The sequence below is a fragment of the Sesamum indicum genome, linkage group LG5 (genome assembly GCF_026168435.1).
Source record: "Sesamum indicum cultivar Baizhima isolate 11 linkage group LG5, ASM2616843v1, whole genome shotgun sequence".
Classification (NCBI taxonomy): Eukaryota; Viridiplantae; Streptophyta; class Magnoliopsida; order Lamiales; family Pedaliaceae; genus Sesamum; species Sesamum indicum.
This window is the reverse complement of record NC_142661.1, coordinates 308,109-326,847: the sequence shown is the minus strand read 5'-3', so window position 1 is coordinate 326,847 and position 18,739 is coordinate 308,109. Positions and strand designations below refer to the sequence as shown.

Genomic DNA, 18,739 nt, shown 5'->3' with positions numbered 1-18,739 from the left:
AATATTGTGACGTTGTTGGACTTAAATACGCATCAATCCTTAATGTACAAAATAATTGACATGCAAGTGGAGTTTTGTATACGTAAGATGTATGGAATTTTGTAAAATTTTCAACTTAAGTTGGCTGAATGCGGCGGACCTCAGCCCACATTAGAATTGAGCCTATAATGTTTGTCCAATTTTCCAAGCAAGGGTTGGCTTTAGTGGGTGTTTTGATCTTTTATCAAATTATTTGATTTTATTTTAATTTCTATCTATCATCAATTTCTAAATGGGAAGGTAATATTTTTATTCTTTACATTATTTTCCGGGCGAAAATGAAAATTGTTCTGAGTAATCAACAAACACTGTAGTTTTTTAATTCATCAGTTTGTGTTGAATCAATGTTCTTTTTTATTTAAACGGGTTATTGTGACACACCGTTTCAATATGCATATAATAAATATTTTTTTGTGCTTAAAATAGTATAAGAGTAAAATATATAAATCAATATATTATATTAAAAAAAGAAATGAAATAAACTAATTTATCAATTAATATAAAAATTGAATAAGTTAGTTATTTAATCGGTTGAAATGTATTTTTAGCCTAAATGTGTCATTAACCGCTATTTGTGAATTTAGGACACATTTTCTTTTTCATATTAGTATAGATAAAAATTAATTAGTAGTTATATCTTCCTTTGTTTTATTGTTATTAATGGCCTCATATTAATGTATTATTATTAGATTATATCATTGGTTTATTAAAGTAATGATCGAAAGATATATATTCTTTCACGTATACGTATATATATATATATCAATTAATAATTAAAAATAGTAAAAATGTTTTGATTGAAAACAGATAAAAACAAATATATTCGATATTAAAAATTAAAAACTGAGACTGGAAATCAAAACAAAGAAGGGCAAAAATCTTCTAACATGAGCAGAAAGACTGACGATAATGTCTCAAAAATGTAAGAATCCCAATTCCCATTTGCAATAGCCTTAGAACCAGATCATTAAGATCCTCGACATCCTGTGCACAACTCCCTGAGATGTCTGGGAACGATGAGCAATCAAGCTCCTCAAGATCAAGAAATTAACAAAATATCGGACAAGAACAAGGAAATTTGATTTCAAGAAAATGCATACACAGCAACCGAAAAAGTGCAAAAACTGGAATTTTCAGTCTTGAGTAGGGGTCTCGATCAACCTCAGAGTTCGAGGAAGCATGAATTCAGCAAATATCGGATAGTGAGACGAAGGATAATACCCGTCGACATTGTCGCTCACCACCTCACATGAGACGGGGATCAACGATCGGCCTCTGAAGAGAATCCAGTCGACATGCAGATCCTGAGTTTGGCGATCCCAGCAAAGGCAAAGTGCACGGAAGATCAACTTCAAGAATTCGAGAGCCCCCTGTTTATCACCTAATGGAGATAATGAATGTGACATGAGGTTATATGAATGCAATGAGGTCCAGTTAGTACGACATTTAGTATCAGAAGGTGCTGCGGGCGAGACGGATGTACCTTTGAATCCATGGTAAGTGCGAATCAAGGAGACGTTTTTCCTCACACGTGCATTGGGCCAAGCATCCCTCATATCACCGACAACGCCATGTTCCCTGGAACAGAAGTAGTGGAAAGGATGTCAGCGGTGTTCCCCAGCCCACTACCAGTAAAGAATACAACCTATCTATTAAAAGTTGGATTGGTTTTGTATGACAAAGTCCAGCCAAGACCGAGTCTGGTCAAAAGTGATCAATCATATGGCACGTGTATTATGCTTGTTATCTAGTTAGTGCACAATCCGTATTTCAACGATGTTTAAGTGGGATTATGTTTTCCTCGGGGTGGGCATCTTCCTTCTGTATGAAGATTTATTAATGAGTCCCTCTCCTCATAGAAAGGGAAATCTTCTCTCCAAACGATAGACCCTATCCTCAAGGTCCTCTCTACTTCTCTTTCCTATTTGAGCAGGGTGTGTGATTCGTATAGAACATGAAGCCTGAAAGCATGACGTGATTCAATCAAGATGAGGCTTGTGTAGGCAAACTTGATCTAGAATATGTGGATCTGTATATTTCTGATGTGTGTAGGTGCACCAGATCCATTTCTAAGGCACTTTTAATTTTCCAACATTATCAAATTTGGCTAATATGAAGGTTGACCGGAAAGCTTTCAGGAAAGCAAGATATTGCATGGCGATGCCATGCTCAAATAAATTGTTCACCATTAGCTGTTAACTACATGAAACAAGAGAAAACATGTTGTTCCAACTTAACCTTACTTGTCTGGTTTGTATGTTAGGACTTAGGAGTTCCAACTTAGTCTCAAACAAGTTAAAAAAAAGTTGTGGTAATACATAGCAAACTGAAACTAGTACCTTGATCGTCCAAGAAGAAAACGCCCTGTAGTTGATTCCTTTTGTGTGTTGAATCCCCCACAATATAAAACGGGCAAATTAGGAGGTAACGAAGCAATGTGCTGCCATGTGAGCAAAGCACCGCGCCTACGAGCACGAGGGCTAAACTCGTCCATATTTGTATTCACAATCTGAAACGAAAAACCTGGTGGCTCGACACCTTTGAGCTGGAATGTGTACACAATTAATCAAGGCAAAGAACACTTTGATTTGCTTCTTCGTCTAAATATTTATCAAAATCGGAAAGAGAAATCCTCACTTCTTTCTCTCCTTTGCAATAATAGGAATATGCAATCTTTAATATAAAAAACCAGTATGAAAGAGCTTAAGGATATAGCCCATGTGGAGATACATGGCTCTGTCGAACCCCATGAAATGCTTCCGGGTACTGAAGGGGACTCTGACAGCCAAAAGGTACCACCTTCGATCAGCTCAACCTACATCAAGCACTGAATATTACTGAAATAGTTCATTACCAGCTATTCGGATGATAAAGACAGCAAACTGTATTAAACAATTTACCTTTTCCTTGTCATAAAAGATAGTGCAGTGCTGATCAGAAGTATCTTCAGATCCTTTCCTCGAAATCCCGAATTGTTCGTAACCTTTTGGTTGACAAAAATAACTCGGACATCATATAAAGCTTTAATATGGTGAACGAGTTATTCCAAAGAAAGTAAACCAATTTAAGCAGTACTTTGGAGCCCTTAGCCAACAAAAATTAGTACAAGAGAATACAATAATGCGCTGCTGTTTTAGCTAGCTCGGAGAAATAAAATATTTTTTCTTCCAAGTGTCCATCTCAAAACCATTTGGTGCCGAAGAGGAAGAAATTACTGTACTCGCTTTTGCAGAATAACCAGAATAGTTCGATAATAAGCCTATTCCTATACATAAACTTGCTGCTTGAGTTGAGATGAATCGAAAGTACGCTGCCGGTCATTCCCAAAATCCTCCTATAGACCTTTCCGATCGACTACAACCATCCTCAATCACAGCTTCCATCATGCATATACAAAAGCTACTTCTTCCTGCATTACACTACTCATGCAAACCACCATCTCCATGTGAATTGATAACCAATTGCTTCTAAAAGAAAGGTTAGACTACCTGCATTTGCTCCATGCCATTTGTAGCCTATTTCTGAACAGTGAAACCTGTCTCACCAATTCCTTTGCTATTTCATTCTTCTAAGATATGGTGATCATGTTTTTAAGACTCTTTTTCCAAAAAGAGAAAAAAAAAAAAAAAGTAAATAAATCTACTAACTGAAAAAACATAACTTCAAAGAATAAATTCTTGAAAATCAGTTCAAGTTTACCATTTTAATTTCTTATTGAATTTCCTAAGCCCACACTGATAGACGGACAGGAAATAAATCTAAAAGATGCAAGAAATATACAACATAAAGATTAGTTTTATCATTAAAGTATCAGAATGACTGTGAGATGAAGCTCCTCTGCCTCGTTAGTTTCTTATTATTGATATTATAAGGTTTTACTTCATATATCTTGCCTCCAATAACAATTTTGAGATTTAACTCAAAGATGTAAGATAATGTGAGAGACCTAAAAATCCATATTATTATTGTAATAAATCTTAACATAATGTAAGAGATAGAAAGCGAAATTTTCATCTCATATGCTTTTCTAACAGATGGCAACATACTATGAAGCAGTTTGGCATGTTCTAGTAAGCTCGCTTGCAAGTGCAGGTAAAAACAGTGAATAAATCCGTAAACATCATAAACCCAGAGGAAAAGGTCATTATAATATATTCGGTAATCAAGAAGGATTTTCACCAATGTATTACAATGAGATGGCAAGCAGAAAAAAAGGTCTGTACCTTATCCCATGTAATCATAGCAATTTTGACTCGAGTAAATTACAGAAGAATCAGCCCATGTATGCAACTTCTTCAATATACATCATGGCAGACATTTAAGTCCCATAATATATGATTGAAGAGAAAAACTTTATCCTTACCTTTAGTTAAAACATGCTATGATATCCTAAGGCACAAATTTTATGAGTTACAAGAGAGGCTTCTGTTACACTGACATAACTGTTTCTTAGGCAAATCAAGTAAAGCTAGAAACTTCAACACGATCCACACTGAAAAGACTACTCCTGCCAAACTCAGTGATCCCACGATCTTGGTACCGAAGCATCCTCCATAACGCTACCTTGTAAAAGCAGGCATGTTGTTTTTTCTCATTACAAGAACGTAGTAGCATTTAACTGAGTAGAGTCACATGATCAACATGAGATTCTTCCCCTAGTCATCATTGTCATATATGTCCAATACCCGACATCCTTGTTTTGGTGTTGCTATTACAAAAAGCCAAGAATTTCACCTTTATACATAATGTAGATCAGGATTGACGCTAGCAACGTTAAGCCACAACAGTAGAATGAAAACTCAGCACGTTGCCTATTCAACTATATCCGAACAAATTAAGACAGACTTTGCTTTCAGAATTGAATGCATTAATAACCCTCAATGAAGGTTGTTGTTTCTACAACTCTCTGCCTCACAATGTCATAATCATATACAAACACAATCAAGAGCTATACCTGGCAAACATTGCTGTAGATAGTCCAACTGTGACTTCACCCCTAACCATGTCCAGAAAACAAATGCCAAAAGTAAGAACAAAAATCCATCAAATCATAGCAACACACACCAAATCAGCAACCAGGTAACAACTTTAAGAAACAAACCAAAAAACCCATCATTATAATTTTGAGTCCAAGCCAGCCCACATCATCCATTTCAAGTAAAGGCACAAATTACCAACAATCAAGATCCAAAACAGTAGTTACATATACTATCACTGCCCCCCCCCCCCCAACCCAAATACACACACATATACAAATAGGAAAGACCTTGCTGTGTGCAAAGAATCATTGGAGAATAACTGGTGATGACTGTCACACACAAATCCTTCCTCTTCTCCCATGAGTTTGGGCTGTCCTCTGGCTGATCTTCAAGAAGATTAAAGGTCATCACAGTCAAAGAAACACTCATCTTCCTTATTTATCAGCCCTTACTTCATTTTAACTGCACGTCTAAACAAGATTCGGGACAGAACAAAAGGCTGAAGTTGCTGATTGATTCTGGCGAAAACCTCGGAACGGAGTTGATAATTAATTAAGGTGGAGTAGAGTAGAAAAGAAATGAAATATGAGAAAACTGGTCTTGGGGGCTGTCCGAGCGGCACGTGAGAATTTGAAGAGAGATTAAATTAAAAGTTTATAAATTTGATTCTTAATATTTCCAAAATTTTGTAGCTTTGGTGAAAAATTAAATTCTTCATCTAAATGGGTAAATTACGAAAAATATTCTGTTGTCGAAAATTTCAACATTGATCTAGATTAGGTATACTAAAAGTTATATTATTTGAAATATGAAGGTTAAATTTGTACTGTTCTTGTTGGGAATAAAATTAAATAGATAGGAGAATATCTAGAATAAAAGTGGTACCTATATTAGTTATACATTGATTTAGGGAGAATTTGTAAGTAGGTACAATTAATTATGTAAAGGAGTATGATTTATTTTTAAGAAAATTAATTACTATAATTCAATTGACAAGTTATATATATATATATATATATATATATTTTAAAGTGCCTGAATTCATGAATTTTAAAATAGACATTTTAAATTATTAATAAAAAATTGTTGAACTTTATAATGTGTTTAGATTGATAGATTGGGAAACGAGGGAAGAAGTTGAAATAATGAATTTAAATTTTTTTTTTTATATTAGAAGAGTTTAAAATCTAACAATATTCAATAAAACATAATTTAAATTTAAAATTGAAAGATTTCAGAATTTAAAAATTTTCAAATAAATCCACAAGGTATTTGAAGTACATGACTTCAAATCTATCCATTCAAATATAGATTTTCATATTATAAAAGATTTTCATATATTTCAACTCCCATTTTGAATTATATTTTGTGAAATATAATAAATTTCAAATTCTTCTAGGGCTCATTTGCTTCGTGTGGTTAAGCATGATAAGATTAAGTATCAAGTATAATCATATATTTGGTTCATATTATTAAAACTCGATATTAATATCAGACCGGATCTTATCAAACATATATTTAGGGAATAGTGTATCTCATAATCCCACCTAAGGGGTGGGATACACTATTCAATCGGTTAGTCTAAGGTAGGAAATAAATTATTTCTTCCTTATTGATAATGTCCCCTAAACACTTTTATAAGGCCACAAACAATGTACATTAGCCCAGTTGGTGCAAGTCTAGCTGGTCTATCAATTTGGAGGTTTGATCCATAAGGTTATCTCCATTTATCTTTACTAAATTGGTAGGCCAAAGAATCAAATCTGTTTCAGTCGGATACATCATCATACAACTGAGCAAATACGTCATGTAGCTCGCCAACATATGAGACCACGTCATCCTAAAATATATCTAGGTGGCTCCTAGTAAACGAGTTGGTAATTTACAGATAACCAATTTTTTTTATTTTCAGACAGATCTGGCAAGACTTAGTCAATCTGGTGTACCTTTGAAGTTCAAATCGTGCACGGATTTTTGGGTTAGTAAGCTGATTCAAAGAGCTTCCAAATGGCATAGGACTCTCTACAACAAACTTCTGTAGTGTACTTTGTATGCACGTATGAATAGAAGTATGTACAATCATTTGTTGACATCACTCCTTACTCTCAAATTTTCACTTATTCTCTCAACTTCCTCTCGTTTTTATGTTATTACTTATATTTTGCACTTCACACGAATATATACTACTTTATCATCATTTTTCACTATTATTCTCATTTTGATCTAAGTTCCCTTTAATCTTTTTTAGTAAATTGTTATGGGCTGAAGCATCAAAATACGAATATTTATTTTGTAGGGTAGTCATCATTGATCTTAAAATTTCTCTGAAAATCTTTAGACCCTTGTGTTATGTCTAAAATCTAGTATGTATCACATATATACTCCACTCCACTTTTCAGTTTGATTTTTTTCTTACTTGTGAAATATATGTATGCTTAAATGAACGTACTTCAAATTACAATAATTATAATAATATAATGAAAAATATTACTTTATTTCTTGAGTAATATTTTATTGAGACTTTTGATTTTTTTTTTTTAAAATTAAACTTCTCTCTCTCTCTCTCTCTCTCTCTCTCTCTCTCACACACACACACACACACACATTGAATGTCTATCATGAATTTTTGCTTCATATGAATGTAGGAAAAAGAATAAAATATTCCACTAGAATTATTAAATTTTTTTAAAGGACTAAAATTATTATTTTAAAAACTCCATTTAATAAATATTGAGAGATTTTTATCTTTTATGATTATTTAGAAGCTACAATATTAATATAAAAGCAAATGACATCCTTCGATGATGCTCCCTTAAATATTTTTTTTCTGTCAAAGACCAATGCTACGGAAGCCAGCCCAAGGCATACACATTAATGCTGGTACCAAAATCGACTGGCTCATGGGCAGGTAAAGAAGGCTCACAAAGCCTTTTCTCTCAACTTTACTGAATTGGCAAGACCAAGAATGAAGACCAATCCCGTTGGACACGTCATCATACAGCTAGATGCACAAGTCATTAAGTTTGTCAACACATTAAGACACATCATCCTATAATATCTCTAGGTGGTTCCTAATAGAATGATGACAAACGAGCTGGTAATCTACATGTAACAAACTTTCAGTTTTCCAAGCAGACCTGGCAAGACTTTGTAAAAAACGTGCATCTTAGTCAATCCAAATCCAAATCACATATGAAGTTTTAGGTTAGTTAACTGATTCAAATGGCTTTCGAATAACATAAGACTCTCTACAACTAACTCCCGTATTCTACTCTATACATGTCTATCGATAGAGGCCTTGTGCAGTCATTTAGTAACACCAATCCTCACTCTAAAACTCTTACTTATTATCTCAACCTTCTCCTAGTTTTAGGCTATTCTAAACTTATATTTTGCACTCCACATACATAAACTACTTTATCATCACTTTTCACTATTATTTTCACTTTGATTAAAGTGTTCCTTTCATCTTTTTTTCAATACAGTGTTACTGACTTAAGCACGGAGTGCTAATTTTATTTTGCAGGGTTAGTCCCCTGTTGATCTTAAGATTTTTCTAAGGATCCTTTGATCCTTATGGTGCGACTAAAATTCAATAGGCATCATTAGCGTCTTCTATGGGAAACCAGAGCTTAGGACGTGGGAGCTAGTCAAGTCAGACAATAAAGGGGACAACGGATCCTATGAGCGAAACACTTCCCTCCCTATGGTAGATGGTTCCACCATTCCACCATCAGATCCAACTTCAGGAGCTGCCAATGCTCACACTCTAGATCCAACTTTAGGAGCTGCCAATGCTCACACTCTAGATCTGACCTTAGGAGCTTCCAACACTCGAGCTCCAGCTCTGCACTCAGCATTTGGACCTATTGTTATGAACTAAATCTTTTGTGAGCAGTTTTGTCAGCTCATAATGGAAACCATCAACTCGACCCTCCGCAGTTATCAAGCTAGCGAAGTAGAACCCTCTTTTTAGCTGGAAAGAGGTGGAACACCAGCAAACCAAGATATCAAGTAGGAGATTCCTATTGGGCTCCAGCAGGATTGGTTCACACCTACTAACTTCGAGGGCATGGAAACAACCACCCTTCAGCCCCCTGAAATCTGGAAATTGTCAAGGAAAGAGATGGTGAAGCGTTTCCATTAGGTAATAAAGAGACCACACCCCCTGTTGGATGATCACGAGCCCAACTTATGCGACTCACTAAACCAGCAGTAAGTCTATGGTCAGTCTGAAGTAGCCCTATGCTATTATAAAATATGTTACCCATCAGCATATAAATGGGCCTTATGATATCTCCATAGGCCACCTACTCCCCGGGGGTTCCTCCATCGTGGACCTTCTTCTCCATGGGCTTGCTCAAAATAAAAATTCTCACAAAAATGTCCTACACTACTCTCATTATAATTTAAAAAGAAACCCTGATCAGAAGACGGGGGGAGTATATTAGGAGGGAGATAGCAAGCTTTATTATTCCAAGGCTAAAAACGAGGAGGAGGGAGAAAATAAAATCACAAGGTCACACGGGTCCATCCAACAGAAATTAAAAGACATACATGCGGTCTAGGGTTCCGTGATCATCCATTCGCATTTATTCTAGCACGTAATAATAATTAATCATGCTAGACAAGAAAATGAGCATTCCAAAAACATCGTGATATCCAATACCATGAAAAATAATTATATGCAGAAAACAATAAGCTTAAAATTTTCATCTCAAGTGGATGATTAAGCCTCGCGCATCCAATGCACGCAAATAAACCAAATTAATTAAAGAAATTTAATTTGAGAAAAAAATCCAATTTTCTCCAAAATTAAATTAGCAAAAATTAGTATTTTCTAGAAAATATGCAGAAATTGAAAAATCTAATTTTGGAAGAAATGGTGAAAAACAGCCCAGTTATCGACCGTCAACAACAGAGCTCGCATAGCCGGGCGCCTGTGCTCATGCGACATCCACTTCCTACGCGTGCACAGTAAGTTATACAAGCTATACAATCTTGTCAACCAGAAGATTGTGATAAGCTAGGACGTGGAGTTCGTGAAAGCATTGGAAAGTGCGAGTAGATCGACCTAGGAAAGCGCAAACGAAAGCGGTAATATAAACTATGTAAATTAAAACAAAACGTAATAAAAATCATAATTCCAATGGGTGTACCCTTATAGTTCCCGGGAGTCGATGTAGTTAAATAATAAACAACAATGAAATAAATGGGGCTATGGTTGAATAAAAAAACGAGAGATACATAAATCATAAATAAAAAATTACCTTTTAATTTGATTTATTTCGAATTGACTAGTTCACGCAAGGCTTTAATGTAGAAGCCCTCTAAAGTTGCCTACACACCACACCAAAATTTGGGATCCCTTAATTCTCTTTGCTAAAAGAAAATTAGGAGAGAAAAATACACACCAAGTGCATATACAAGAGGGGCGGCAGAGAGGTGGAGAATGGGTGTAGGAAACTAGTTTGTGTATTATGTATTAATTCATTAATTATTCAAAATAACTAATACACATATATATACCTTGTATGGATGTATTAAAATGTGTCTAGGTTTATTTAACCATCCATAAGGTAATAAAATCCTTTATTACAAATAAAGGATGACTAACACGACACTTTTCAAAAGTGAATTTGTTAGTCAATAATTTTCTTTTTTAAGAATTTCCACCAACTTAATTATGGGCTTGCATTGGCCAATTTTACTAAATATAATGTAAGGCCCAATAACTTTAATTAAATCCAATTTAATTAAAGCCCACTTAATTAAGTTCATCATATATTTAATCTAATAAAATATATGAGCCGAATAAGCTTTTATTAATTAATAAGTCCAACTTATTATATAATAAAGCAAGCCCAACAGAAATTAATCCTATTAATTTATTCTTGGGCTTATCAATCTAATGGGGCCCTCTTATTTGTAAGTAATCCAATTACTTATGGAATTAATTCTCAATTAATTCCTCGTCCCTTCTCGGTGATTTGTGTGTGACTTTTTAGGTTCACCTTTCAGCTAGACTTGGGCTAGTGTCAAATATTAATTAAATCCAATTTAATTAATAAATCTTGATCAACCCTTGATCAAGAAAGTGCGTCACCATGGGTGGCCGTCTAGCAACAATCCATAGTACTAGAGACTAGACGAATATCTATGGAAACTTTTGGGCTCTCAAGTCCATACAGGTATGGTCCTTCTTTCTACCGTCTCGCAACCTTATTCTAGGGCATGGAATTGGGTGTTGTTTCCCATCCTGGACTAGGAGTCTATGCTTAATACTTGAGATCGCGTTATGCCAAATTGCTCGACATGGGAACCTCTTTTCCCTATTCGACCAATGATTGTGGCCACAGATTTTCAGAGCATAAACACATCTCCAAGTGAATAGGAGATGCTTTTGTCACGTTTTGATAGGGGACAGATCCTATTCTTGGAACTCATCGTCCTCTCTACATATTCCGACTACACTGGATTAAGCTTATGATGATGGTGTCTGTGACATAGTCACCTCTTGCATAGACCCAAGATACAGTCATCGTATGCACGTGACTCCTGTGACTCCTCAGGTTTGAGGACTACTCCCGTACTATCGGAGCTGGGGATTCAAATCGTACGGACCAAGCCTCCAAGGATTCCATATGACGATCCTCGCAAGTCAGTTCAGTCAATTCGACACCTAGCCAATTACCCCACTAAGATAGCATAGACGTTTTACGTCTGTCGCCGATGAAATACGACACTCATCAAATGAATGCGACTCTTAATGCAAGTCTCCATAGGACAGTCGATGTCCATTCTCGAGGTCCTCGACCTGAATATTTCAGACCCAACTCTTGGCAGTTGATTTCATGACCGCCATCCAATGCGCTGTCCAACTGCTGCACTGTGTTAATGTGGTCTGTGGGCATCTGTCGTGACATCAAAGTAATGTTTGATGTAATTTGGTAAGCACGATAGATACGTATGCCGAAGAAGAATACTTACCATATTCTTCGGGATAATATTACTTAAATAAAAATTTATTGAATGATTCTCAAAACCGTCAATCTAATTGGCTTTTAGTCACCTATTCTAACAGTTCGATGAGGAAGGCGTTTGGGACTGAAACAATCAAGCTAAAAATGATCAATATAGTCCACTCTGTGATGATGAAGAAAAAGGCCCAGTGGAACCCATGACACTGCCATTAACGTCGTCACCACAAAATGTGCATGCCGATACAAGCTTGATTGCAAGACCTGAAGATTTAGAGACCTACATAATCTGTACGAAGCTATAGAGGAGGTAATGGATTTGAGTACATTTACTCAATTTTGTTATTTTTGGAAGCATAGCCTACACGCATGTCTTGGATGAAAAACGGACGAAGCTTGATGATAAAAGTGCTAAATACTTATTTATCGGCTTTGATACTTATTCAAAAGGCTACAAGTTATACAATCCTGACAACTGGAAGATTGTAATAAGTTGGGACGTGGAGTTCAATAAGGAAGGCATTTTCACGGGAACAATTAAGCAAAAAATGATCAATATAGTCCACTCTTTGATCATGAAGAGAAACCCAGTGGAACCTATGACACCACCATTAATGCTGTCACCACAAAATGTACATGCTGATACAAGTTTGAGTGCAAGACCTCAAAGATTTAGAGACCTACATGATCTATATGAAGCTAAAGACGATGTTTGAGTGCATTTACTCAATTTTGTTTATTTGCGGAGACTGAACCTGCACTAAAAAGAAATTATTTTATTGTAACGGCTTTTGAAACGACAACTTTATTAACTTATAACTGACAAGCCTACCACGGCTAAATCCGGCATTACAAATTATTTGGATCGACCTATTTGAAAGTCGTTACAATTTGTACCGGTCGTTGTAACGGCAACAGTAGACCATTACAAATCTAGTCACATGCCAAAAGCTCAATTTGGAACTGCTTTTGTAACGGCTTAGTTGAATTTGATTTTATTGTTATTGTAACGGTCTTTGAAACACATTTTGGTATGGTTGTGCTTGATATTTGGATAGGTTTTTGTAATACTCTTTGTAACAGTTTTGAATTATATTGTAACTATTTTTGCCATTGCATTTGTTACCGCTTTTTACGTTGCTGTTGTAACAGTTTTTTGAATGGTCGTTTTCGAAATTGATAAATATTTTTTGGCACAGTCTTTGTAACGGCGAATGATTTTGATTTATGTGTATTACAAAAGCCATTACAAATACAGTTACGAAATTTATCATTTATTTAATGTATTTTGATATTTATTTTATTTAATATTTATTTTTGTAAAATTATATAAATGATTTTTTTTGTTAAATTGTGCAATACTATATAAAAACACATAATATAACAAAAAATTAATAAATTATTTACAAAAATAAAAAAAATATTATTTTAAAATTGTATTTTTACAAAATATATTTTTTTTTAATCTTAATCACATTATCCCCTACGGCCGCGTGTTCGTTGTCATTGTCGGGTGCCGAGGGATCACTTGGAGACTGGGGCATTAGATGATCGGACCAGTTGGGATTGATGCTTCTGATATACCGCTCGAGGGCCAATACCGGTGAAAGCACCTCAAAGTCCGAGTGGAACGATCCAGAAACACGCAAGCTTAAGCGATGATAATAAAATGCGTAAATCAAACCGAAAATGCAATAAAACCATAGTTCCAAGGGATGTACTTTTGGAATTCTCGTGCGTTCGATGTAGTAAATAAAAATAAACGAGCGAATGGTTGAATGTAAAGCAAGATGTGCATAAATCACAAATCAAGAATTACCTTTGATTTGATTTATTTCGAACCTCCTTCGTTTGATCCGTTCACGTAAGGCTTCAACATAGAAACCCTCTAAAGTTGCGTCCACACCATACTGAAACTTGAGACTCCCAACTCAACTTGCTAGAAAAGAATTGACGAGAAAAACATACCAAGTGTAAATTGGAGAGAGGAAAATTATTTTCTTGCTTTGTTATGTATTCATTAATTATTTCAAATTACTAATATATATACCTTGTATGGATGCATTAAAATATATTTAGGTTCATTTAACCATCCATAAGATAATAAAATCCTTTATTCCAAATAAAGGATCACTAATATGACACTTCCCAAAAGTGAATTGTTAGTCAATAGTTTCCTTTTCAAATCATTTCCACCATCCATTCTTCTTAATACTTATCTCCAATTTTAAAACTTCGTATTTTTACTCTTTTGTTGTGGGCATTAATCATAGTGTTCTTGTATCTTTAAATGCAAAAGAAAGCTTTCTCTCTCAATTCTTCAATACAATCCAGGTTTTCTTTTAGCAACTCCGTATTTTTTTCTTCAAAAATGTGCAAAATTCTGTGAGAGGGTAACCCAATTCAGCAGGGATGATCATCTCAGTTCAATAAGCTATTGTAAAGGGACTCTCTCCCATAGACCCATGGGGGATTGTGCGGTATGCCCATAGGACACTAGTTAATTCTTCATGTTTCCCCTAACTCTATCTAGTCTTCTTTTAATTCCTTGTACTAGGATTCGGTCAGTGACCTCCACTTGCCCATTGTACTGGGGTGTATCATTGATGTGAATCTTTATTTGATATGTAGTCCTTTACACCAATCTTGTATTCTACGGCTTTGGAATTGTCGGCCATTGTCTAAGATTAGTTCTCGAGGGAGTCAACAACGATAGATGTTATTCCTCCAATAAATTTCATCACCTTTGTTTCTGTGATACGGGCGTGTGGCTTGATCTCTACCCATTTGGTGAAGTATTCGATGGTTACTAGTAGAAATTTTCTTTGAACGGGAGCGAGGGGGAAAGATCCCACAATATCCATTCCCCATTGCGCGAACGGATAAGGTGATAACATGGTTGAGAGGGGTTCCGTAGGTTGATGTATGAGGGAGGAGTGCTTCGGCATTTATCATATTTCCTCACCAATTATCGTGCATCTTGTTTCATGAAGGGCCAGAAGTATCTAGCCCCCAATGCTCTGCTAGCGAGGATCCATGTTCCCCCATGCGCTCCACAGTAACCACTATGTACTTCTTTAAGAATATGTAGTCTTTCTTGCAGCGATAAACACCGGAGTAAGGGGTGTGTGAAGAATTTCTTGTAGAGGACCCCTCATTGTAGTAGGAAATGGGAAGCTCGAGCCCCGAGTTTTACTGCCTCCCTCCTATTATTTGGGAGGCACCCCTCTTGAGCCATTAGATAACAGGAGTCCTCCAATCACCTATGGAAGACATTGCTTGAACATAAATTGGAGCTCTTAGTTTGAAGAGGTATTGTATGGTAATATACCTCATCCTGCAATCTTATAAAGTACTAGCCAATTTGGAGAGGCAGTCTGCTTTGATATTTTCCTCCCTTGGGATTTGAATAAACTGGAAACTCTCGGATTCTGTCTTTAATTCTGCTATTTGTTGTAGGCATTATATCATATTTTCTTCCTTAGCTTCATACGAACCTTCTACTTGTTTGGCTATTAGCTATGAATCTGAATAAGCTATCAAGTGTCTAGCTCCTACTTCATATGCTATTTTGGGACCTCTTACGAGTGCTTCGTATTCAGCCTCATTATTGGAGGCTTTAAACCAAATAAGAGAGTATTGTCCTTCGAGTACTTTACTGACGTAGTACATCGACATTTATTTCCCGTTATCTTCACGAATTAGGATAGAGCTAATAGCTTGGGGGTGACTAATAAATACAGAAAAAGGGTATCCCTTGGGGACGGTCTCACCGGTAGAGTGAGCCTGCTAAATATCGTTTGAGTTCTTCATAGGCTTGTTGACACGCACTGTCCCACTCAAAATTCTTCGCCTTCTGCAGGACTTTAAAAAAGGGTAGGCTTTTCTTTACCGACTTGGAGATAGAACGGCTGAGTGCCGCCACCCTCCTAGTTAGTCTTTTTACTATATTAATGTTGGAGGGTGCCTTCATGTCCAGAATAGCTTTAATCTTAAGGGGGTTAGCCTCAATTCCTCTTGGGTGACCATAAAACCCAGGAAGCGTCCCCCTTTTACTCCAAAGGTGCAGTTTTTGGAATTGTGCTTTAACTGATAATTCCTCAGAATAGAGACCGTTTTCTTTAAGTCTACCACATGATCCTTAGTCTACTTACTTTTTACTAGCATATCGCTATGTACACCTCGATCTTCTTTCCAATTTGTGGGAGAAATATTTTATCTACCAATCATTGGTAAGTGGCCCCTGTATTCTTTAGGCCAAATGGCATGGCCTCGTAATAGAATGTTCCTACAGAAGTGATGAAACTGACTTTTTTATGGTCTTTTGGAGCTAGTATTATTTGATAATACCCTTGAGATGCATCCATTATGCTTAACAATCCACATCCTCATGTGGAACCTACCAATTGATCAATTTGTGGTAAAGGATAAAAATCTTTAAGGCATGCCTTGTTGAGATTCTTGAAGTCAATACGACATTGGACAATCATTCAAGGAATTGTATTTCTTCGATGTGTTGTGCCGCAAGTAATTTGTCAATTTCAGCTTCAATTATCTTATCTTTTTCTGGTCCCAAGTGTCTCTTCTATCGTTTTACTGGCTTGATGTTGGGATCAGCATTAAGATGATGAATTATGACGTTAGGATCGACCCCTTCTAAGTCTTGGGGGGTCCATGCAAAGATATCTACATTGCGACGCAAACCTTGAATTATTTCTTCACGTACTGCATCCTCCATCTGAGTTCGACATTCATTAATTTCTCAACTGGCTGAACTTTGGGGGATATCCCTCAGTTTCTTTATCTTCTATATCCCTCTTCTCTCGCTTGCTTGGGGGTGTTTCCTTAAAAATTTCATCATCATTTCTTTTTAGCTCTTTGCGTACAACTTCCACGTAACATTTGCGAGATTGGAGGGGGTCTCCTTGTACTTCTCTTATGCCTCCAGATGTATGATAAGTAGAAATTACAACTTGAAAAGCATTTAGGGTGGGTCTCCTGACGTTGTAGGCTGAGCGTGTAACCACCACTAAAAAATTCAACAGGCAAGTCTTCCGAGTATTTCCAGTACCTAGAGTCAATAGGAGAGAAGCCATGCCCCGAGGGTGGCCTACTTCTCCTGCAAAAAGGTACACGAAGGTATTCACCTTCTCCAGGGGATGTCCCTTAACTGCACCTGATCGTATGCCTCTACGAACAATATGTTCACAGAACTTTCTGAATCTATGAAAATGCACCTACTTCATAGTTGGTTAATAATGTTGTGATTACTAGAACCTCATTATGAGAACATTTGGGGCCCGACCATTATGCTCTTTCGAACTGGATGAGGGCGGTGTCCTCCATCGCCCCAACAACCCATATTTTTTTATAGTTATGCTATGCGCCTCTTTGATTTGAGCATTTCTAGCATGGCGGGACTGTCCTCCACTTGGGCCTCCTGCAATCATTCGGATACGAGAGGGTCATTAGCCTCAGCTCTCCTCCCAAATGCATTTTTGTGCTGTTCGCTTAGAAGATACTTGGGGTTGGGAACTTTCGCTTCCTTTCCTTTGTTTGTTTCTTGCCTTCGGTATGGCCCTATTCCTCCAGTTTTCCCCAACAAACTTACTCCTGCAAATATCCGTTTTGGATAAGTCTTTCAATCTCATTCTTCATACGCCAGCAGTCTTCAGTGTTGTGACCGTAATTATTGTGGAAAAACAATAGAATTTGTCAAACTTAGGACGTTGGGGCCTTCTCTCCATGTCTTGGGACGAGCTAGTATGACTTATATCATTTGCAGCAACCTGTTGTGGGTAGATATAAAGGAATGTTAGAAATAGTAGGTCATGAAATTTTAGTTGCAGGTATTGCAGGACAAGAAAATGGGAGTATGACTTTGGGGTTAAGTTTTCTCGAAAATCATAAGCCATAGGGAAGAAAAGGTAACGGAATGAAATTCAGTCTTTGATGGTGTTACCATAAGGATTGAATGACGAGCCCTTTCTCTATATACATATATGTTGGTATGTTGTATGATCAATATAAAACAGAGTATTTTGCAGCTTATATTAATTCAGGATCAGGGATTTGCGCGGCAAAACCTGGAGTTTTCCCTAAAGAAGTAAGGGAAACCTTACCCCCTATTGCAGGAAGAGATTTTTCACAAAAAAATTTAATACTCAATAAGAGAATACGAGAAGCCAAGATCATGATCGGAGGAGCATTTGGATCACTTTAGTTTAGGATAAAAACACCTCCTATTTACTTTCATGATATAGGTATAGATGCCTTGCTTGGTAATAACTTTATTTGAACATTTGCAAGATATATATGTAGGATAGTCAAAAGAATTTATTAATCATTACTACTAATTGTGGTAGTGAGATATAGGTGTTGTGAAGAGAAAAAACATTTAGCAGGATAATGCTTATAAATTTTTACAGCGAACATGGTGATTTCAATGCCAGATTAACTAACCCAAAAATGCAGGACAAGAGGAAATTTGGTAAGGTTCTTTTGCCTTTCATGCAACAGGGACTCATCAATAGTAATAACTTCCACAAGGAATCCGAGGAAGATATTAGGAACCTTAAGGAAGCACTACAAGAATGAAATCGCTAGATATTAGCGAGGAAATCAAGCTTTCTCTTGAGAATATCAAGAGACTTATCTAGAGGAACTTCAGTGCAAAATCTCCGGCATGGTGGGATAGAAACAAGATCGAAGCTACTCTAAAGGTAAAGGAAGAATGCAAGT

At 36.3% G+C, this 18,739-nt stretch overlaps 1 protein-coding gene and 1 long non-coding RNA gene across 2 annotated transcripts; both read right to left on the bottom strand.

The window, feature by feature from the left end:
- Nucleotides 1-927: 927 nt before the first annotated feature.
- Nucleotides 928-5,632, bottom strand: LOC105162931 (DNAse I-like superfamily protein). The gene is made up of 7 exons (XM_088880205.1): nucleotides 5,306-5,632; nucleotides 4,994-5,035; nucleotides 2,940-3,022; nucleotides 2,753-2,854; nucleotides 2,379-2,593; nucleotides 1,523-1,617; nucleotides 928-1,420 (listed from the first exon to the last, which is right to left on the bottom strand). The coding sequence occupies exons 1-7, from the start codon at nucleotides 5,445-5,447 to the stop codon at nucleotides 1,173-1,175; spliced, it is 927 nt and encodes a 308-aa protein (XP_088736331.1). The 5' UTR covers nucleotides 5,448-5,632; the 3' UTR covers nucleotides 928-1,172.
- Nucleotides 5,633-13,379: 7,747 nt separating this feature from the next.
- Nucleotides 13,380-18,025, bottom strand: LOC110012021 (uncharacterized). Its single transcript, XR_002287165.2, has 2 exons — nucleotides 13,818-18,025; nucleotides 13,380-13,648 (listed from the first exon to the last, which is right to left on the bottom strand). It is a non-coding gene; the product is annotated as an uncharacterized LOC110012021 (long non-coding RNA).
- Between the last annotated feature and the right edge of the window lie 714 nt (nucleotides 18,026-18,739).